This window comes from Sus scrofa, chromosome 17 (assembly GCF_000003025.6).
Source record: "Sus scrofa isolate TJ Tabasco breed Duroc chromosome 17, Sscrofa11.1, whole genome shotgun sequence".
NCBI lineage: Eukaryota > Metazoa > Chordata > Mammalia > Artiodactyla > Suidae > Sus > Sus scrofa.
In genome coordinates, this window is record NC_010459.5 from 9,151,509 (window position 1) to 9,167,091 (window position 15,583).

Here is a 15,583-nt window from a genome sequence, read left to right on the forward strand (position 1 = left end):
GAAAAACAACCTTCAATGAAAGGAAAACGAACATCAAAAAGGAAGAGGGCAAAACTTAAACGTTAGATCCTAATGAAGTAGCACTGATTTAAAAAAACCATCTTCATCTCAAGAAAAGCTATAAGCTTTCAAAGCAGACCATTCCAAGGGAAAAAAGGACCCCCTCAAACTGAAATTCAAGAAAGTTCATATTCAATGACTCAATAAATGTAGCAAAGAGAATTTCCTTACTGTGAAGAGAAGTCTAGGCCTAGCCAACAAAGAGAACAAATGTTGGTAAAATGCACATCGAAATTAAAGATTTGGGAGTTTCTGACGTGGCTCAGTGGTTAACAAACCCGACTAGCATCCATGAGGACATGGGTTTGATCCCTGTCCTCGCTCACCGCTCACCGGGTTAAGGATCTGGCATTGCCATGAGCTGTGGTGTAGGTTGCAGACGAGGCTTGGATCCTGAATTGCTGTGGCTCTGGTGTAGGCAGGCAGCTGTAGCTCTGATTCAACCCCTTGCCTGGGAACTTACATATGCCACAGGTGTGGCCCTAAAAGGCAAAAAAAAAAAAAAAGACCCCCCCCAAAAAAAGAAATTAAAATAAATATTTATAGAAAAAACTATGATGTGGAGGAGAAATAAGACCCAGGATGAAAGTGTAAATTTCCATAGGTTTCCCATAGAAGAAAAATGGTGCAGGGATTTAAAACTAAAACAAAAAAATTAAGGGACCTCTGATACATCAGGAAATATTAATGTAACACACACACACACACATAAAACTCACCCACACAAAAACCCGACTAGCATCCATGAGGATTATTCACTAAATATAGACTATATCAAATTGAAATACTTTATAGAAAATAAATATGACTCACAAACTATATACATTGCCAAAATGTTATTCAATTACAAGAACAAAAGAGACATCTGCAGATATGCTCCATCTGCATATTCCACCAGAAGAAAATAATTTGAAACTATTCTAATCAAACAATACCTGTCAGCATAAAGCTGCAATAAAAACAAAAAACAAAAAGAAAAAGAAAAAAAGAAGCCTTGCTGAAAGTTGGAAAATGCAATTCCGTTGTTAAAGAAACTGAAAGCAGTGGATGTACATTTAAATGGACAAAGAATTTTTTTAAATAGTATAGGAATATTATGCTATCACTTCAGGATCTGAGAGACACAAGAGAAGACTCCGAGAACAGAAAATATGAATATAATGATTACATGAAAATTTCATTTTTATAGCAATATATCTCCAAAACAAAGGAAGAAGACAAGCAATACACTAGCTGGCGTATTTGCAACACAGAGGAGAGAGTGTGTCAAACAAAATTCCCTACAAATTGATCAGTGGTGACAACAATAACAACAACAACAGAAAAAAAGAAAGATAAAGCCATTGACTGAAAAGAAATAACTCAAAACAAATGAATACACATTAAAATCCAAAAGTAAAAAACCAGAGTTCCCGTCGTGGTTCAGTGGTTAATGAATCCGACTAGGAACCATGAGGTTGCAGGTTCAATCCCTGGCCTTGCTCAGTGGGTTAAGGATCCAGTGTTGCTGTGAGCTGTGGTGTAGGTCGCGGATGCAGCTTAGATCCCACATTGCTGTGGCGCTGGTGTGGGCCTGGAGCTAGAGCTCCAATTAGACCCCTAGCCTGGGAAACTCCATATGCCATGGGATCGGCCCTAGAAAAGACAAAAAAAAAAAAAAAAAAAAAAAGAGTAAAAAAACCAAAAGCTTTGGAGAAGCAAATAAATGAGAATGGTCAGTAAACACTGGAAAAGATACTGTGCATTATTAATGATCAGTGAAGTGCATGTGAAAATAACAATGAAATAGCATCTGCTATCTGTTAATTAACTGAGTGAAGATACTCATTTTCTTGAGAATGTAGAAAAGAGAAATGTTTTTAAATTACTGGTGTGAGTAAAAACTGGTGTAAGGCTTTTGAAGAAAAAAATTGTCAGCATATAGCACTTGAGAATTTTCTCATTTATAATCCTCAATTTCACTGATGCCCAAGAAGTCATGGCCAAGGATGTCCACAATACAGCTGTTCATGCTGTAAATGGGGGTGGATAAATAATGAGCTATATTCATTTGATGGCTACATATGCATTCTTCAAAGATGAACTCATTTCGCACACATTTCCATGAATGTATCTCAACAGGTGATATTATGCAAAATGTTTCATAACAAACAACCACAAAACTACAACCACATATGATAAAATAATAAATATCTATTGCCCACACTTCTGGGTCATGTGCGGGCAGCCATGGCAGCTCTGCTAATTGTGGCCAGGCTTGCTCCCTGGTCAGGATTCAGCAGATGGAGAAGTAAACAGGGCACCATGCTGTAATTCATACGCCTTTATTCTCACAGAAGCTAGCCCAAGCATATTTTCATGGGGATGACAGACAAACCAGCTAGAAAGCAGGAAGGCACAAGGGCTTATTAAGTTTCTGTAAGAATTAAGTCAGTTAATAGCTCTCTGGCCAAAGTAAGTGACATGGCCACAAAATGGGCTTAGTAATTTGCAAGCCCCTCCCCAAGGTTAAATGAAAATATGACTCCTCCTGTTCAAAACTATTGAGAATCTCAGGACACCAACAGAAGAGCATTAAACCAAGCACAGGGCCTTTCTAACCTTGGGCCCTTCACACCTCACCCATGAAGTTGGCCTTGAGTAGATAAACTCAGATCCAGGGGCTGAGTGTGAGGTGGCTGGGGAGTTGTGCATATTCCACCTCTTGATGCAAGGAACAAAAGTTATATGGCAAAGAGTGAAGATACAGAGAGAGGTAAAGACCTGGGTCACACTTGTGCGTCATCCTCTTAAGGTCCATCTTTACTACCCTTCTGATCTACCATAATAAAGTACGTAATGGAATGTCTAGTATTGCGCCATTTATGTCTCTTTAAAGGAATCCACAAGATACTATGATTTGCAATGATCTTTAGACACACAGATGAATGAAGCTAAAAATATGACAGAAGAATATGTGTCTATATCATAATTGTAGTTAGCACTGGGGAGTGAGAAGACTGAAGAGGCATGGGCATAGGAAAAACAGACTTCACTGTTGTGGCCATGTACACATTTTTTTTTTTAACATATAGGAACAATGCTTATGTGTCCATCATTCATGGTAAGAATCTGTTTCTGTTATTCTCACAATTTTCCTTTTTAATTTTTTTTCATTCTTAGAAAAAAAAGTAATAGAAAAAAGGAGAGTGCTAATATAAACCATGGACCAAGGAATGATGTATCAATGTAGGATCATCAATTAAAGCAAATATATCACACTGGTGTGGAATGTTAATAATGGGGGAAGCTGTGCATGTGTGGAGGTTGAGGATATATGGGAAGTTTCTGTGCCTTCCACTCAATTTTACTTGGAACCTACAACTGTTCTAAAAAAACAAAGTACATCCAAACGCTCATAAATAATAATAAATAAACTACATGAATAGGCAAACCACATATAGGAAAACGCATGGCCAGAAATGTTTAGAGAAATCATTTAGGGGGAGTTCCCATCGTGGCTCAGTGGTTAACGAATCCGGCTAGGAACTATGCAGTTGCCAGTTCGATCCCTGGCCTTGCTCAGTGGGTTAAGGATCCAGCGTTGCTGTGAGCTGTGGTGTAGGTTGCAGACTCAGCTTGGATCCCGAGTTGCTGTGGCTCTGTCATAGGCCAGCGGCTACAGCTCCAATTAGATCCCTAGCCTGGGAACCTCCATATGCCGAGAAAGCAGCCCAAGAAATGGCAAAAAGACAAAAAAAACCCCAAACAAACAAACAAACAAAAAGAAATCATTTAGGGAAATACAATCTGACCTTAAGATGGGGTATATTTTAGCAAATCACGTATGCTCTTGGAAATCTAAGCTGCGGCTGCCTTTTCCGATAGTAACTGGCCATATCTCTCCAAATCTTGACAAGTTACAGGATGTGAGCAATAAAGAATGCCTACCATAGAGGTGGTTATAAAAATTAAATGAATTACTACATGCAAATGGTCTGCAAAATGGTATCTGCTCAATAAATGTCAGTTATTTTTGTTGTTTTCATCATCGTCATCATCACCTACTCTTATTGGCATTCATCTTCTTGATCCAGACACCCATTTATTGACATTAAGTCTGTGAAACAGAATCTCTGTTATGTAAGAATACAGATAAGGGTGTTTATTCCAGGAGTCTATAGTGACAATCCCTGGAAATAGCCCATCACCTATCAATATTACATACTAAGGGATATTACCTACCAATACTACATACGACGGGACCTCATCTAGTAAAAATGGGTAAAAATACATACACATAGATTAAGCATGTAAATATCGTCACTAAACAAGACCTGACACTTGCAGAACTCTATTTCCATTAGTGTCAAAAAAAAAAGAAAAAGAAAGAAAGAAAGAAAAAGGGTTTTTTTGGTAAGGTTCTACATGTTGGACTTGAGATAAAGATAAAATTTTGAACAGAAAATCATTGACTGATACACACAGGTTATTATATTGGTTTCTTCACAGAGTGAAAGTGGGAGAGATTAAAAATATATACTAGCAAAATGAGACAAAACTACAGTGTAATATCAAGTAAAATGCTTAAATCATATTAGTATGTAAAACGACATCAACGAAATTCATCATAGACAAATAAAATTATTCCCTTAAGTGTGGCAATTGTAAGTATATTTTAAGAAGTTACACAAAATGATTTTACTTTCTGATATACTTTAATATTGACATCATCAATTTAGAATTTAGTCTGAATGACAGATTTATTCTAAAGATAAAGACCCAAAATTCTAGTCGGACACGAATCACAAAGAAGACTTACAATGTTAAATAAATATAATATCCAAACACTGGACTATTTAGGCTCTAAACCTGGGCTCAGTTTAAGGTAGTGATTGTAAAAATTTAAGACACTGAAAACAACTGTATGAAAAGAATGGCCACTTACTGTTTTTCAAGATGGAGAGTGAACGTTTTCCTGTTAATTTTGATGTCATAAGTGACCTAGAGCAAAGTATTTGGAGAGAAATTAATTACATACTTCAAATTCTTAAGGTCAAAAGCCCCAATTTCTTAAAATGCATGTATTTATCCATAAAACATAGATTGTATCATGAGTCTATCAAAATTTTAAAAGACAGATATAGATAGATAGATGATTATAGGACTGTTCAATCTTGGAATTGTGACAGAAATAATCATAATTAAACTTAAATAAAATTAAGGGGACTCTAAATCTATTTCAAAGTAATAGCATTTTGTCATTAGCAGTTAAGCATCATAATCAATTTGTAATTTAAAATGGTCACATTTAGAAATGTTGAGTAATCTTAGAAGAAACTTGCATTATATTACCTTTTGCAGTTTCTAGAACAAATACCTCGAAAATTAAATTATACAGAGCAAGTCCCTTTTTTTTTTTTTTTTTTTGTCTTTTTGCTATTTCTTTGGGCCGCTCCTGCGGCATATGGAGGTTCCCAGGCTAGGGGTCGAATCGGAGCTGTAGCCACTGGCCTACGCCAGAGCCACAGCAATGTGGGATCCGAGCAGTGTCTGCAGCCTACACCACAGCTCGTGGCAACGCCGGATCATTAACCCACTGAGCAAGGGCAGGGACCGAACCCGCAACCTCATGGTTCCTAGTCGGATTCATTAACCACTGCGCCACGACGGGAACTCCAAGTCCCTTTTTTAATATTCAAGAAGTGCCCCCTAGTTGGGAGTGCGACATGCAGACAGTCTTCCCCTCCCCATCTTCTAGGACCAGGGAACTAAAGGTCACCTCACACCAAGATACAGTTTTGCTGTGACAGCCCCCGTTTCATGGGAAGTCCCTTCACTCCAACTCCAGGTATTCTGATGGACCATGTCAGCTTCACACCTTGTTGAGCTTCAGTTCAGTCTCCCTCTTCCCACTGGCTTCTCTCTCTCCCTACCACAGGAGCTCATTCCAAGGACAGATCCTAAGAGCCTATCTTCACAGGAATCTTCTCAGAGATTGAATCCCAAAGAACTCAATTGGTGATAGCATCATAAAACATATGCCTTCTTTAAGCATGTGGTTAAATCTGGAAAACATTCTGCATGGGCAAAGAACATGACTTTCGTCATTGTGTGCAGTTTTCTGCATATGGCCTTTTAAATCTTCTTGTTTTCAATCTTCTATAACCGTACGGCTAGTGGAAAAAAGGTGTGTTGGCATCCCCCCAAATTACTGGGACATTGTTTCTTTCTCCTTGGAATCCATACTTTCTGGCCTTACGTATTTTGGAGCCTTTTTGTTGGGTGCAAATAGAATTAGTACAGTGATAGCTTCATGGTAACTTGGTCACTTTATCAAGAATAAGGTGTCTTTTATCCTAAAAGTGCTTCTGACTTTAAATTCTACTTTAGTATTCATATGATTGCAACAGTTTATGTTTGATATGTTCATTTCTTTATTTTTAACTCTTGATCCATTTTTATGTAACAAGAAGGGTTTTTCAAACTTCTTTTCAAATTCCTATTAAATTTAGAGAAGCATTCTGAAGGATAGAACAAGCTGTGATTTCTTGGGATTTATTAGTATAAAGATGTCCCTAAATCTTATTTATTTCACGGTGGGTTTCATAACTATATTTGCAGACAAACAAGTACCACTGTTTTCGTGTCCCTACTTCATCCTATTTGCAGAATAAATCTTTTGTGTGAGGATAAATCTGCCTATTTTGTCTTCTGCAGTCTGCATATCAGGTAATAGCAGCATGACAATATATACAGTTAATCAAGGCAAAAAATTTATTGTCCTATATTTCTTTCTCTCTCTCTCTTTTTTCTTTTTAGGGCTCCACTCATGGCATATGGGGGTTCACAAGCTAGAGATTGAATCTGAGCTACAGCTGCCAGCCACAGCCACAGCAACAAGAGATCTGAGCCACATTTGCAACCAACACCACAGCTCAAGGCAACACAGGATCCTTAACCCACTGAGCGAGGCCAGGGACTGAACCTGCCTCCTCATGGATCCTAGTCGGGTTGGTTAGCAGCTGAGCCATGAAGGGAACTCCCTGCCCTGTATTTCTTTTATTTTGATTTTTTTAATGCTGCAAATAATCAAATACAATTACAATAAGAGGCACGCTATACTATTACTCTGACCCTAGAATGAATGCTGTAAATAATTTAAACTGTAAGTATGATATTTGCTGTAGTCTGCTTTAGTTCGTGATGTTGTTGTTGCATAGATCCATTTAAATCACACTGAGGCTTGGAGTTCCTGTCATGGCCCAGAAGAAATGAATCCGACTAGGAACCATGAGATTGCAGGTTCTAAAGTGAAGTATTGGGTGTGAATTTGGTGAGTACATGTGTGTGTGTAAATGTGTGAGTGATTTTCTGTAACGCAGTGATTTTCTGTAACACTCTTCCTGGATACATGCACTTACTTCTAAAACATGTGGTTAATTTAATCATTTTTCCCCTCATATTAAGACAGCCTTCGGGGAGTTCTTGTTGTGACTCAGAGGGTTAAGAACCTGACTAGTATCCATGAGGATATGGGTTGGATCCCCCGGCCCTGCTCAGCAAGTTAAAGATCTGGCGTTGCTACAAACTGCAGCCTAGGTCACAGATGCAGCTCGGATCAAGATGCAGCCATGAAAAGAAACAAAAAGAAAAGACAGCCTTCCACAAAGAGGAAACCTACTTGGTCATAATAGTTTACACTTATTCGTATTTTCGCTTTTTACATATCCTTTGTCGGTGCCAATTTTCCCTCATCATAACTTATTTGTCCTCTATATATCAAGTTACATGTACTCTTAATATGATATAAAATGCTGTAAAAAATTAGGTAACTTTCATATTCTATTCTCTGTTGTAATCTCTGAAAGATACCTATCCTCTTTCCTTGAATACTGTCTAAAACCTTAGCATCATTTGACTAGCAGACTGTTGTCAACCACTTATCTGATGCCTTTAAATACTTTTATGATTTTGAGCTTTATTTATAACCAGCTATTGATGGGAGAGACTAATATCAAGAATGGCAGACTTAAAGCAAACCATATCAATAATTACAGAAAAGGAACCTGACAAATTCAATACCCATTTCTTGTGTTCTACACAGGTCAATTAAAGTCAAGGTGACTGTCAATATTTTAAGCCCTCTATAGCTCTGATGATTTTTTTTTTTTTTTTTTTTTTAGTTTTTTGCTTTGGAAATGTTTTTATTTACTGAGAGAAGAGTTTTGAAATCTCTGCTTGTAATTTTGAATTTGTCTACCATTTTTTACTTCTATAAATTCTTGATTCATGGTTTTTGATGCAGTGCCTTATGAGGTGCCAATATGGTTAGCATTATTATGTCTATTAGTAAATTAAGTTATTGACCCTTTCAAGATGCCACTGTTTATCCAGGTAAAATCCTCTTTCTGCAGTTTACATTGTCTTGTAATCAATGTATCCAATCTAGCTGCTTTTTGATTTGAATTTTAATGAAATCTAGTTATCCATTCTTTAATTTTCATCCACTTGCGCCTTTTTTATTTGAAAGGCATTTCTTGGAGTCAGCATTCGTATCTTCACCCAATTTGACAATCTCTGAATTTATTTGCAAAGTTCACACCAACTATTTTTAATGAAATGTATTATTTAATCATACAAGATTACTTTGCTGCTGTTTGGTTTGGGGATAGTTTATCTGTTCTTTCCTCATTTTTTCCCCATTTATTGGAGCTTTTGATTGGAATTAGATATATCAATATGGACTTATGGTTTTAATATCAACACACCCATGCACACATATGTGTACATACAACCTACATCAGTGTTTCTATGTGTTTGCATTCATATTTTCTGGCTTGGACCACTGAATTATATACCAGAAGCAACACTCCACTAGCAATTAGGACACCAAGCATGCAAAGATTGGATTCTAAACACCATCCTTCACTTTTCCAGGAATAAGAAACAGGCCCTTTAATTGAAAAAATAGGTGAAATCCAATCAACAAGGTAGACTGGCATAGTGAAAAAGAAAACATGGAAAGAATTGAAAAATGGAACAGAGACAAATTATTTTTCTGACTTTAAAGTTCCGACGTTTTTCTTTGGCTTGTTAATTTTTGAGGGTTACAAATGATGATCCTATACCACCCTCAGAATGGGACTCCTTTTTTTGTTTGTAGTTTCTTCATTCTTGTTCATTATTTATCATTTAATATCTGTTCTGATTTATTCATCAACCCATGGACTATGTACATAAGTATACTTTCAAACTCTCAAATACATTTTTTAGTCTTTCTGTTAAGTTTTAGTTTAGCTGTATTTTATTTTATTTTTGTCTTTTGGTCCTTTTACGGCTGCACCCGCGGCATATGGAGGTTCCCAGGCTAGGGGTCTAATCGGAGCTGTAGCCACCGGCCTACGCCAGAGCCACAGCCACACCAGATGCAAGGCGCATCTGTGACCTACACCACTGCTCATGGCAACGCCAGGTCATAACCCACTGAGCAAGGCCAAGGATCGAACCCGCAACCTCAGGGTTCCTAGTCGGATTCGTTTCCACTGTGCCCCCACGGGAACTCCTTAGCTTAGCTGTATTGTTACCAGTAATGAGTTCTGCACTATATTTCCATTTCCATTATTTTCCTTGCTGTGGTCAATTTGGTTGAAGGAGGCTGTGTATTCTTAAAAAGAATCAGAAGTACTCTTGGAAAGCATGACTTACCATGGAGATAGAGCACAAGTAAAGCTTGTTCAGAAAAGCCCTATGTATTTCTGGGGACACCAACGAGTCTGGTGTTTCTGATTCTTGGCTAAGATAATGGCAGTGAGATTTACCACGTACCACTTAGACACATACAACCACCCCTGGCCAAGGTTAGCTTCTTACCTTGTTTTCCTAACTAGTTTGACAAGGCTGGCCTGGCTACTGAAAATTTTGTTAGGAGCTCTCCCAAAGTCAAAATTTCTCCCATAAATCTTGTTACTAGAAGCCAGGAACTCAGCATGTTCTAGGAGCCCAGAAACTGGTTCATGGGGAGCCAGCTCATTGTGCAGTCTTCCTGGATATCCTGATATTTACCTGAATTCTCTTTCTCTTGCTGTGCCACATGGTCTATCATTAAATAAAAGCCTCATGTGTGATGCCCTATAGAGTCTAGTGAGCCTTTCCAAAGAGCGGAAAGGGGAACACAATATATAAACTTTATCAGTCAGGTTGATTTTCTCCACTGACAAAATGTTTACCTTCGTGGTTCAAACTTTCTTTATCGCTATGATGATTTGTATGATTTGTCAACCAACATTTGAGAAAGAAAACTTTTTTAAGATTTCTCTCTGGAAATGGATTTGAAAATGTCTCCCTGTAGTACTATCAGTTATCATTTGACATATGCTGAGGATATTTTAATTGTTCTATGTTCCTTCTGATCTGAACATTTTATTAAGTAATACTGCAGATCTCATAGTGTTGGGTGTGTGTGTATGCGTGCATTTACTAAATGCTGTCTTTTTCTTGCTGCTATCATGGATACTCATATTTTCTGTTCATAGCACTTTCTCAGTGTACATTATACTCTCCTAAACATTGCAACATCTTCAGATATTCATTTTGGGGGTATAATAACATTTATAAATCCATAATCACCGGTTTTGCTTGGTGCCACACAGTGAGACAGTCATAAGGAGACCATTCAGTCTCCAAAACCTGCCTCAACCTCTAGCAGTTTTCCAGTGGACAGCTGTTGACATTCCTCTCAGACCACACCACAGGTTCCAATCACCGGATTCCCATCCCATCCCTGTCTGTCTTTATACCAACACTTCTTCCTTCTTGAAAAAACCAAGGTGTCCTATCCAAAGCTGCTAACTCTTATTAGAAGTCAAAATCAGGAAGGAACTGACGACTAAAAAAGTGATTCAAAGAGTCAACATATATAAAGGTATCTCTTGTTAAGGCTTACCCTCAAAATACCAATTAAATGTCAAGCATTAATTATGAATGATGTTCACAAAAGCAAAGAGAGAAGACTGAAGCCAGCCTGGAGAGGCCTCAGGAAGATATGCATCACTACACTTTATTCGTGGGAGTCAGATGTGATGCAACATTTCCAGCAGATCTTTTGCAATATTTATCAGTGTTTTTTTGTTTTGTTTTGTTTTGTTTTTGTTTTTTTGTTTTACAATGGCTTGCCTGCTGATCCTCTTGAGCTGCCTATTGAGGAGCATTTATGAAACTATCCAATGTCTAAAATTTGAAACATTCCACAATGTAACATCCATATAAGGAGATATCATGCAGTGAGGGAAAATAATGACAGAGCTATATTTAATTACCATGAAAAGTCAATCATAACTTTACAAACAAATGAGACAAACAATGCTCATAGGTGATCATTAAAAATATATGTGCATGTTCTACTTTCATTCTAATGCATGTAGCTGTCCAGTTTTCTCAGCACCACTTATTGAAGAGAATGCCTTTTCTCCATTGTATATTCTTGCCCCCTTTGACAGAGGCTAATTGGCCATAGGTGCTTGGGTTTATTTCTATCCCATTCCACTTATCATTATTTCTGGTTTTTTGTTTGTTTGTTTTTGTTTTATGTTTTGCTAGCATCATATTGTTTTGATGACTGTAGCTTTGTAGTATAGTATGAAGTCAGGGAGCCTGATTCCTCCAGCTCCACTTTTCTCTCTCAGGATTGCTTTGCCTATTCAGGGTCTTGCGTGTTCCCATACAAATTTAAAATGTTTTTGACCTAGTTCTGTTAAAAATGTCATTGGTAATCTGATAGGGATTGCCTTGAAGCTGTAGTTTGCCTTGGGTAGTATCCTCATTTTGACAATATAAACTCAAAATGAATTAAGGACCTAAATGAAAGAATGGGTACTATAAAACTCTTGAAGGAAAACATAGGCCAAACAATCTCTGACATAAACTGCAGCAATATCTTCTCAGATCCACCTCCTAGAGAATGACAATAAAAACAAAAATAAACAAATGGGACTTCATTAAACTTAAAAAGTTTTTGCACAGCAAAGGAAACCATAAACAAGAAGACAACCCACAGCATGTCAATGAAGCAACTGATAAGGGATTTATCTCCAAAATATACAACCACCTTCTGCAGCTCAGTATCAAACAAACAAACAACCCAATTTAAAAAATGAAGGAGTTTCTGTCGTGGCTCAGCAGGTGAAGAACCCGACTACTATCCATGAGGATGGGAGTTCAATCCCCAGCTTTGCTCAGTGGGTTAGAGGATCCAACGCTGCCGTGAACTGTGGTGTAGGTTGCAGACACGGTTGGGATCTGGCATTGCTGTGGCTGTGGCATAGGCTGGCACTGCAGCTCTGATTTGACCCCTAAGCTGGGAACTTTCATATGCCACAGCTGTGACCCTTAAAAAAAATGAGCAAAAGATCTAAATAGGTATTTCTCCAAAGTGATACAGACAGCTAAAAAACACATGAAAAGATGCTCAACACCACTGATTATTAGAGAAATGCCAATCAAAACTACTATGAGGTACCACCTTACACCAGCCAGAATGGCCATCAACAAAAAGTCCACAAATAGTAAATACTGGAGAGGGTATGGAGAAATGGGAACCCTCTTACACTGTGGTTGGGAATGTAAATTAGTGCAACCACTATGGAAAATAGTACAGAGATTCCTCAAAAAGCTAAAAATAGAAATGCCATATAACCCAGCAATCCCACCTCTGGGCATCTATCCAGAGAAAACCATAATTCCCCAAAATATATGCACCCCAATGTTCATTGCAGCACCATTTACAATAGCCAAGACATGGAAGCAATCTAAATGTCCACCGACAGAGGAATGGATAAAGAAGACGTGGTATATATATACAATGGAATATTGCTCAGCCATAAAATAAAAGAATGAAATAATGCCATTTGCAGCAACATGGATAGACCTGGAAATTATCATTCTAAGTGAAGTTAGTCAGAGAGTGAAAGACAAACATCGTATGATATCACCTATATGTGGGATCTAAAAAAAAAAAAAAAGATAAAAATGAATTTATTTGCAGAACAGAAAGAGATTCACAGACTTTGAAAAACTTACTGTTACCAAAGGGGACAGGTGGGGGAGTGGTATGGCAGAGAAGGACTGGGGGCTTGGGATCAGCATATGCACACTGAGGTATGTGCAATGACTGGCCCACAGAGACCTGCTGTAGCACAGAGAACAATCTCCACTATTCTGTGATAATCTCTATGGGAAAAGAATCTGAGAAAGAATGGATATGTGTATATGTATGACAGGGTCACTTTGCTGTTCAGCAGAAATCATCACAACCTTGCAAATCAACAATACTTCAATAAAACTTAAGAAAATTTTTAAAAAAAGAAAAGCCAGGCAATTAAAAAAAATCTATGTGCATGTGTGTAGGCATATCTCTAAAACTTCACTTCATTCAAATTGACTGCCTTTGGAAAATGAGGTGGACAACAGCTGGACAATGGGGAAATGAGTGTACTTAACAACTCCTTGTACTGTCTAGATTTCATTTTACAAAGTACATGCTTTACAAATTGAATCAGAACAAAAATATTACTTTCATTTTTACCAAGATTTATATATTATATGCATATATACAAGCATGAAGCTATTCTTTATATATTGTCATTTTAAAATCACATTACAAGGTGAATGTTAGTACGACCCCACTTGCAAGGAATATATCCTCAAATGTACATCTTTTCTAGAAAAAACAGCAAATATATTAGACTACATATGCCATTGATGTATATTGGCCACCCATTGGCCAGGAATTCTGGTTAATTTTTTTTTTTCTGAGTTGGTGTTCTAAAATTGTTTTGTAATGTTCACCTATTAGTTGAGTAATGAAAACAAAACAAAACACTTGCCCTCCCTCAGACAAAATGGCACTTGAACTCTCATTTAGAACACAAAATTTCATGAAGGGATGATACCCTTCATTCGTTCATGAAGGCATGAATCGATTTGGGTCTTGCGGTCCAGTAAATATAAAACCCTCATATTTCTAAAGTGATTTCTTAATTACATTTGTGTCTGAAGCCCCGCTGTCCTTGGTGTTCGTCCCAATCTTCTGTGGCACTGTGATTTGCAGAAGTGATGTTTCAGAGTCTGCAGTGAGGAAGACAGGTGTTAGTGCGAGCATTCCCCGCTCAGGGCAGCATCCTTCCAATTCTCTTATCTGTTACATCAGGTCACTCTTCGACCTTCCAAGCCCCTGAGCCTGTACCCCTGCGCGCACAGACACACACACACTCACTCACTCACCACAAAATCTTCCCGTGCAGGATTCCAGGAAGCGGCTCCCGTGGAAGTGGGAGTGTTATTACCAAACCACCGTCCAGAGTCCCTCAGGGCTGATGATGGACCTCAGCCCTGAGTGGGGGAAGAAAGGCTGTCCCAGGACCCTTTCAGGGCTCCCTCCTCCCACCCGCTAGAAGGCGGGCGCCCCCTCCTGCCGGGCAGGGTCAGGGAGGGAAGGGCAACCATTCCTGGTGTGCACTGAGCCCCTGACCAGCAGGGCCAGTATGGCTCTGAAACAGGGCGGGCTGTGACCCCACCACGGGCCCCCGGCGAAGCCTGGCCTGGGCTTCTGGAGCCAGGAGGGCCACGCCGCCCCGTCCACGCCGAGGGGTCCTCACTTACGATGGCCGGCGGATGTCAGCTGGCTCAGCCCTGAGAGGAGCAGCAGGAAAGGCAGCATTGTGTGGCCGGCCTCGCCACAGGGATGGCGGTTGACTGGAAACTGCAGCAGCCGTCGCGAGGGACCCGGGGCTCTATGGTGGGTGAGCGCAAAAGCAGAGCGACAGGGGGCGGGGTTGGTGGGGGTGTGTCTGCAAGTCCGGCCCCGCCCCACCTCCCAGTCCGGAGGCCCCAGCCTCAGACCCCTGGCACTCTCCTGCCTGTGGCCAGCACGGGGCTTCGGAGCCTGCTTCCTGCCTAATTCTGCCTACTTGTGCTCTATTTCCAGAAATTTGGTGTTTTTAAGGTGCCTCGGGTGACCTAGGTTTTATAAGAGCACTTTCTCCTCTGCGTATAAGCCATTTGCTGGTGGAGTGCTTCGGAGTATTAACAGTCCACGTCATAATTTTCTGGTGCAATGGCTGAATGTGATGGAGAAAGAAAATAGAAATTCACAATATGTTTATTAGCAGACGGTTGTCTATTTTAACATCTACTGCCAGATGTCTATTTTAAGTTGCAGGTCAAACACACACCACATACACACACCAAGGAACTCGGACACTAAAAAATTCAAAAGACAAAAAAAGGAAAGAAATATCTGAATATATGTAAAGATATTTCATGTTTGTGTATTGAAATACTCAATATTGTTAATACAGAAATGCTCTCCACATGGATCTACAAATTCAACACAATCGTTAACAAATCCAAGCTTTTTTTTTTTTTTCAGAAAATGTCATAAAGAAAGTCCAAGGATGCTGAATAGCAAGAGCAATTTTGAAAACACAGTTTTCAAGAAAATTTGAAACTGAAAACATACTTTTGAATCTCAGTACATATTACAAAG

At 38.9% G+C, this 15,583-nt stretch overlaps 1 protein-coding gene across 1 annotated transcript in view; it reads right to left on the reverse strand.

Moving 5' to 3' along the window:
• ADAM3A (ADAM metallopeptidase domain 3A (cyritestin 1)) overlaps nucleotides 1–14,755 on the reverse strand; it is a gene marked incomplete at its 3' end in the record, with an annotated part of 77,400 nt that extends 62,645 nt beyond the window's left edge. Inside the window, 3 exon segments of the mRNA NM_001097513.1 lie at nucleotides 4,988–5,043; nucleotides 14,081–14,163; nucleotides 14,698–14,755. Of these exon segments, the coding sequence (NP_001090982.1) occupies nucleotides 4,988–5,043; nucleotides 14,081–14,163; nucleotides 14,698–14,755 (197 nt within the window).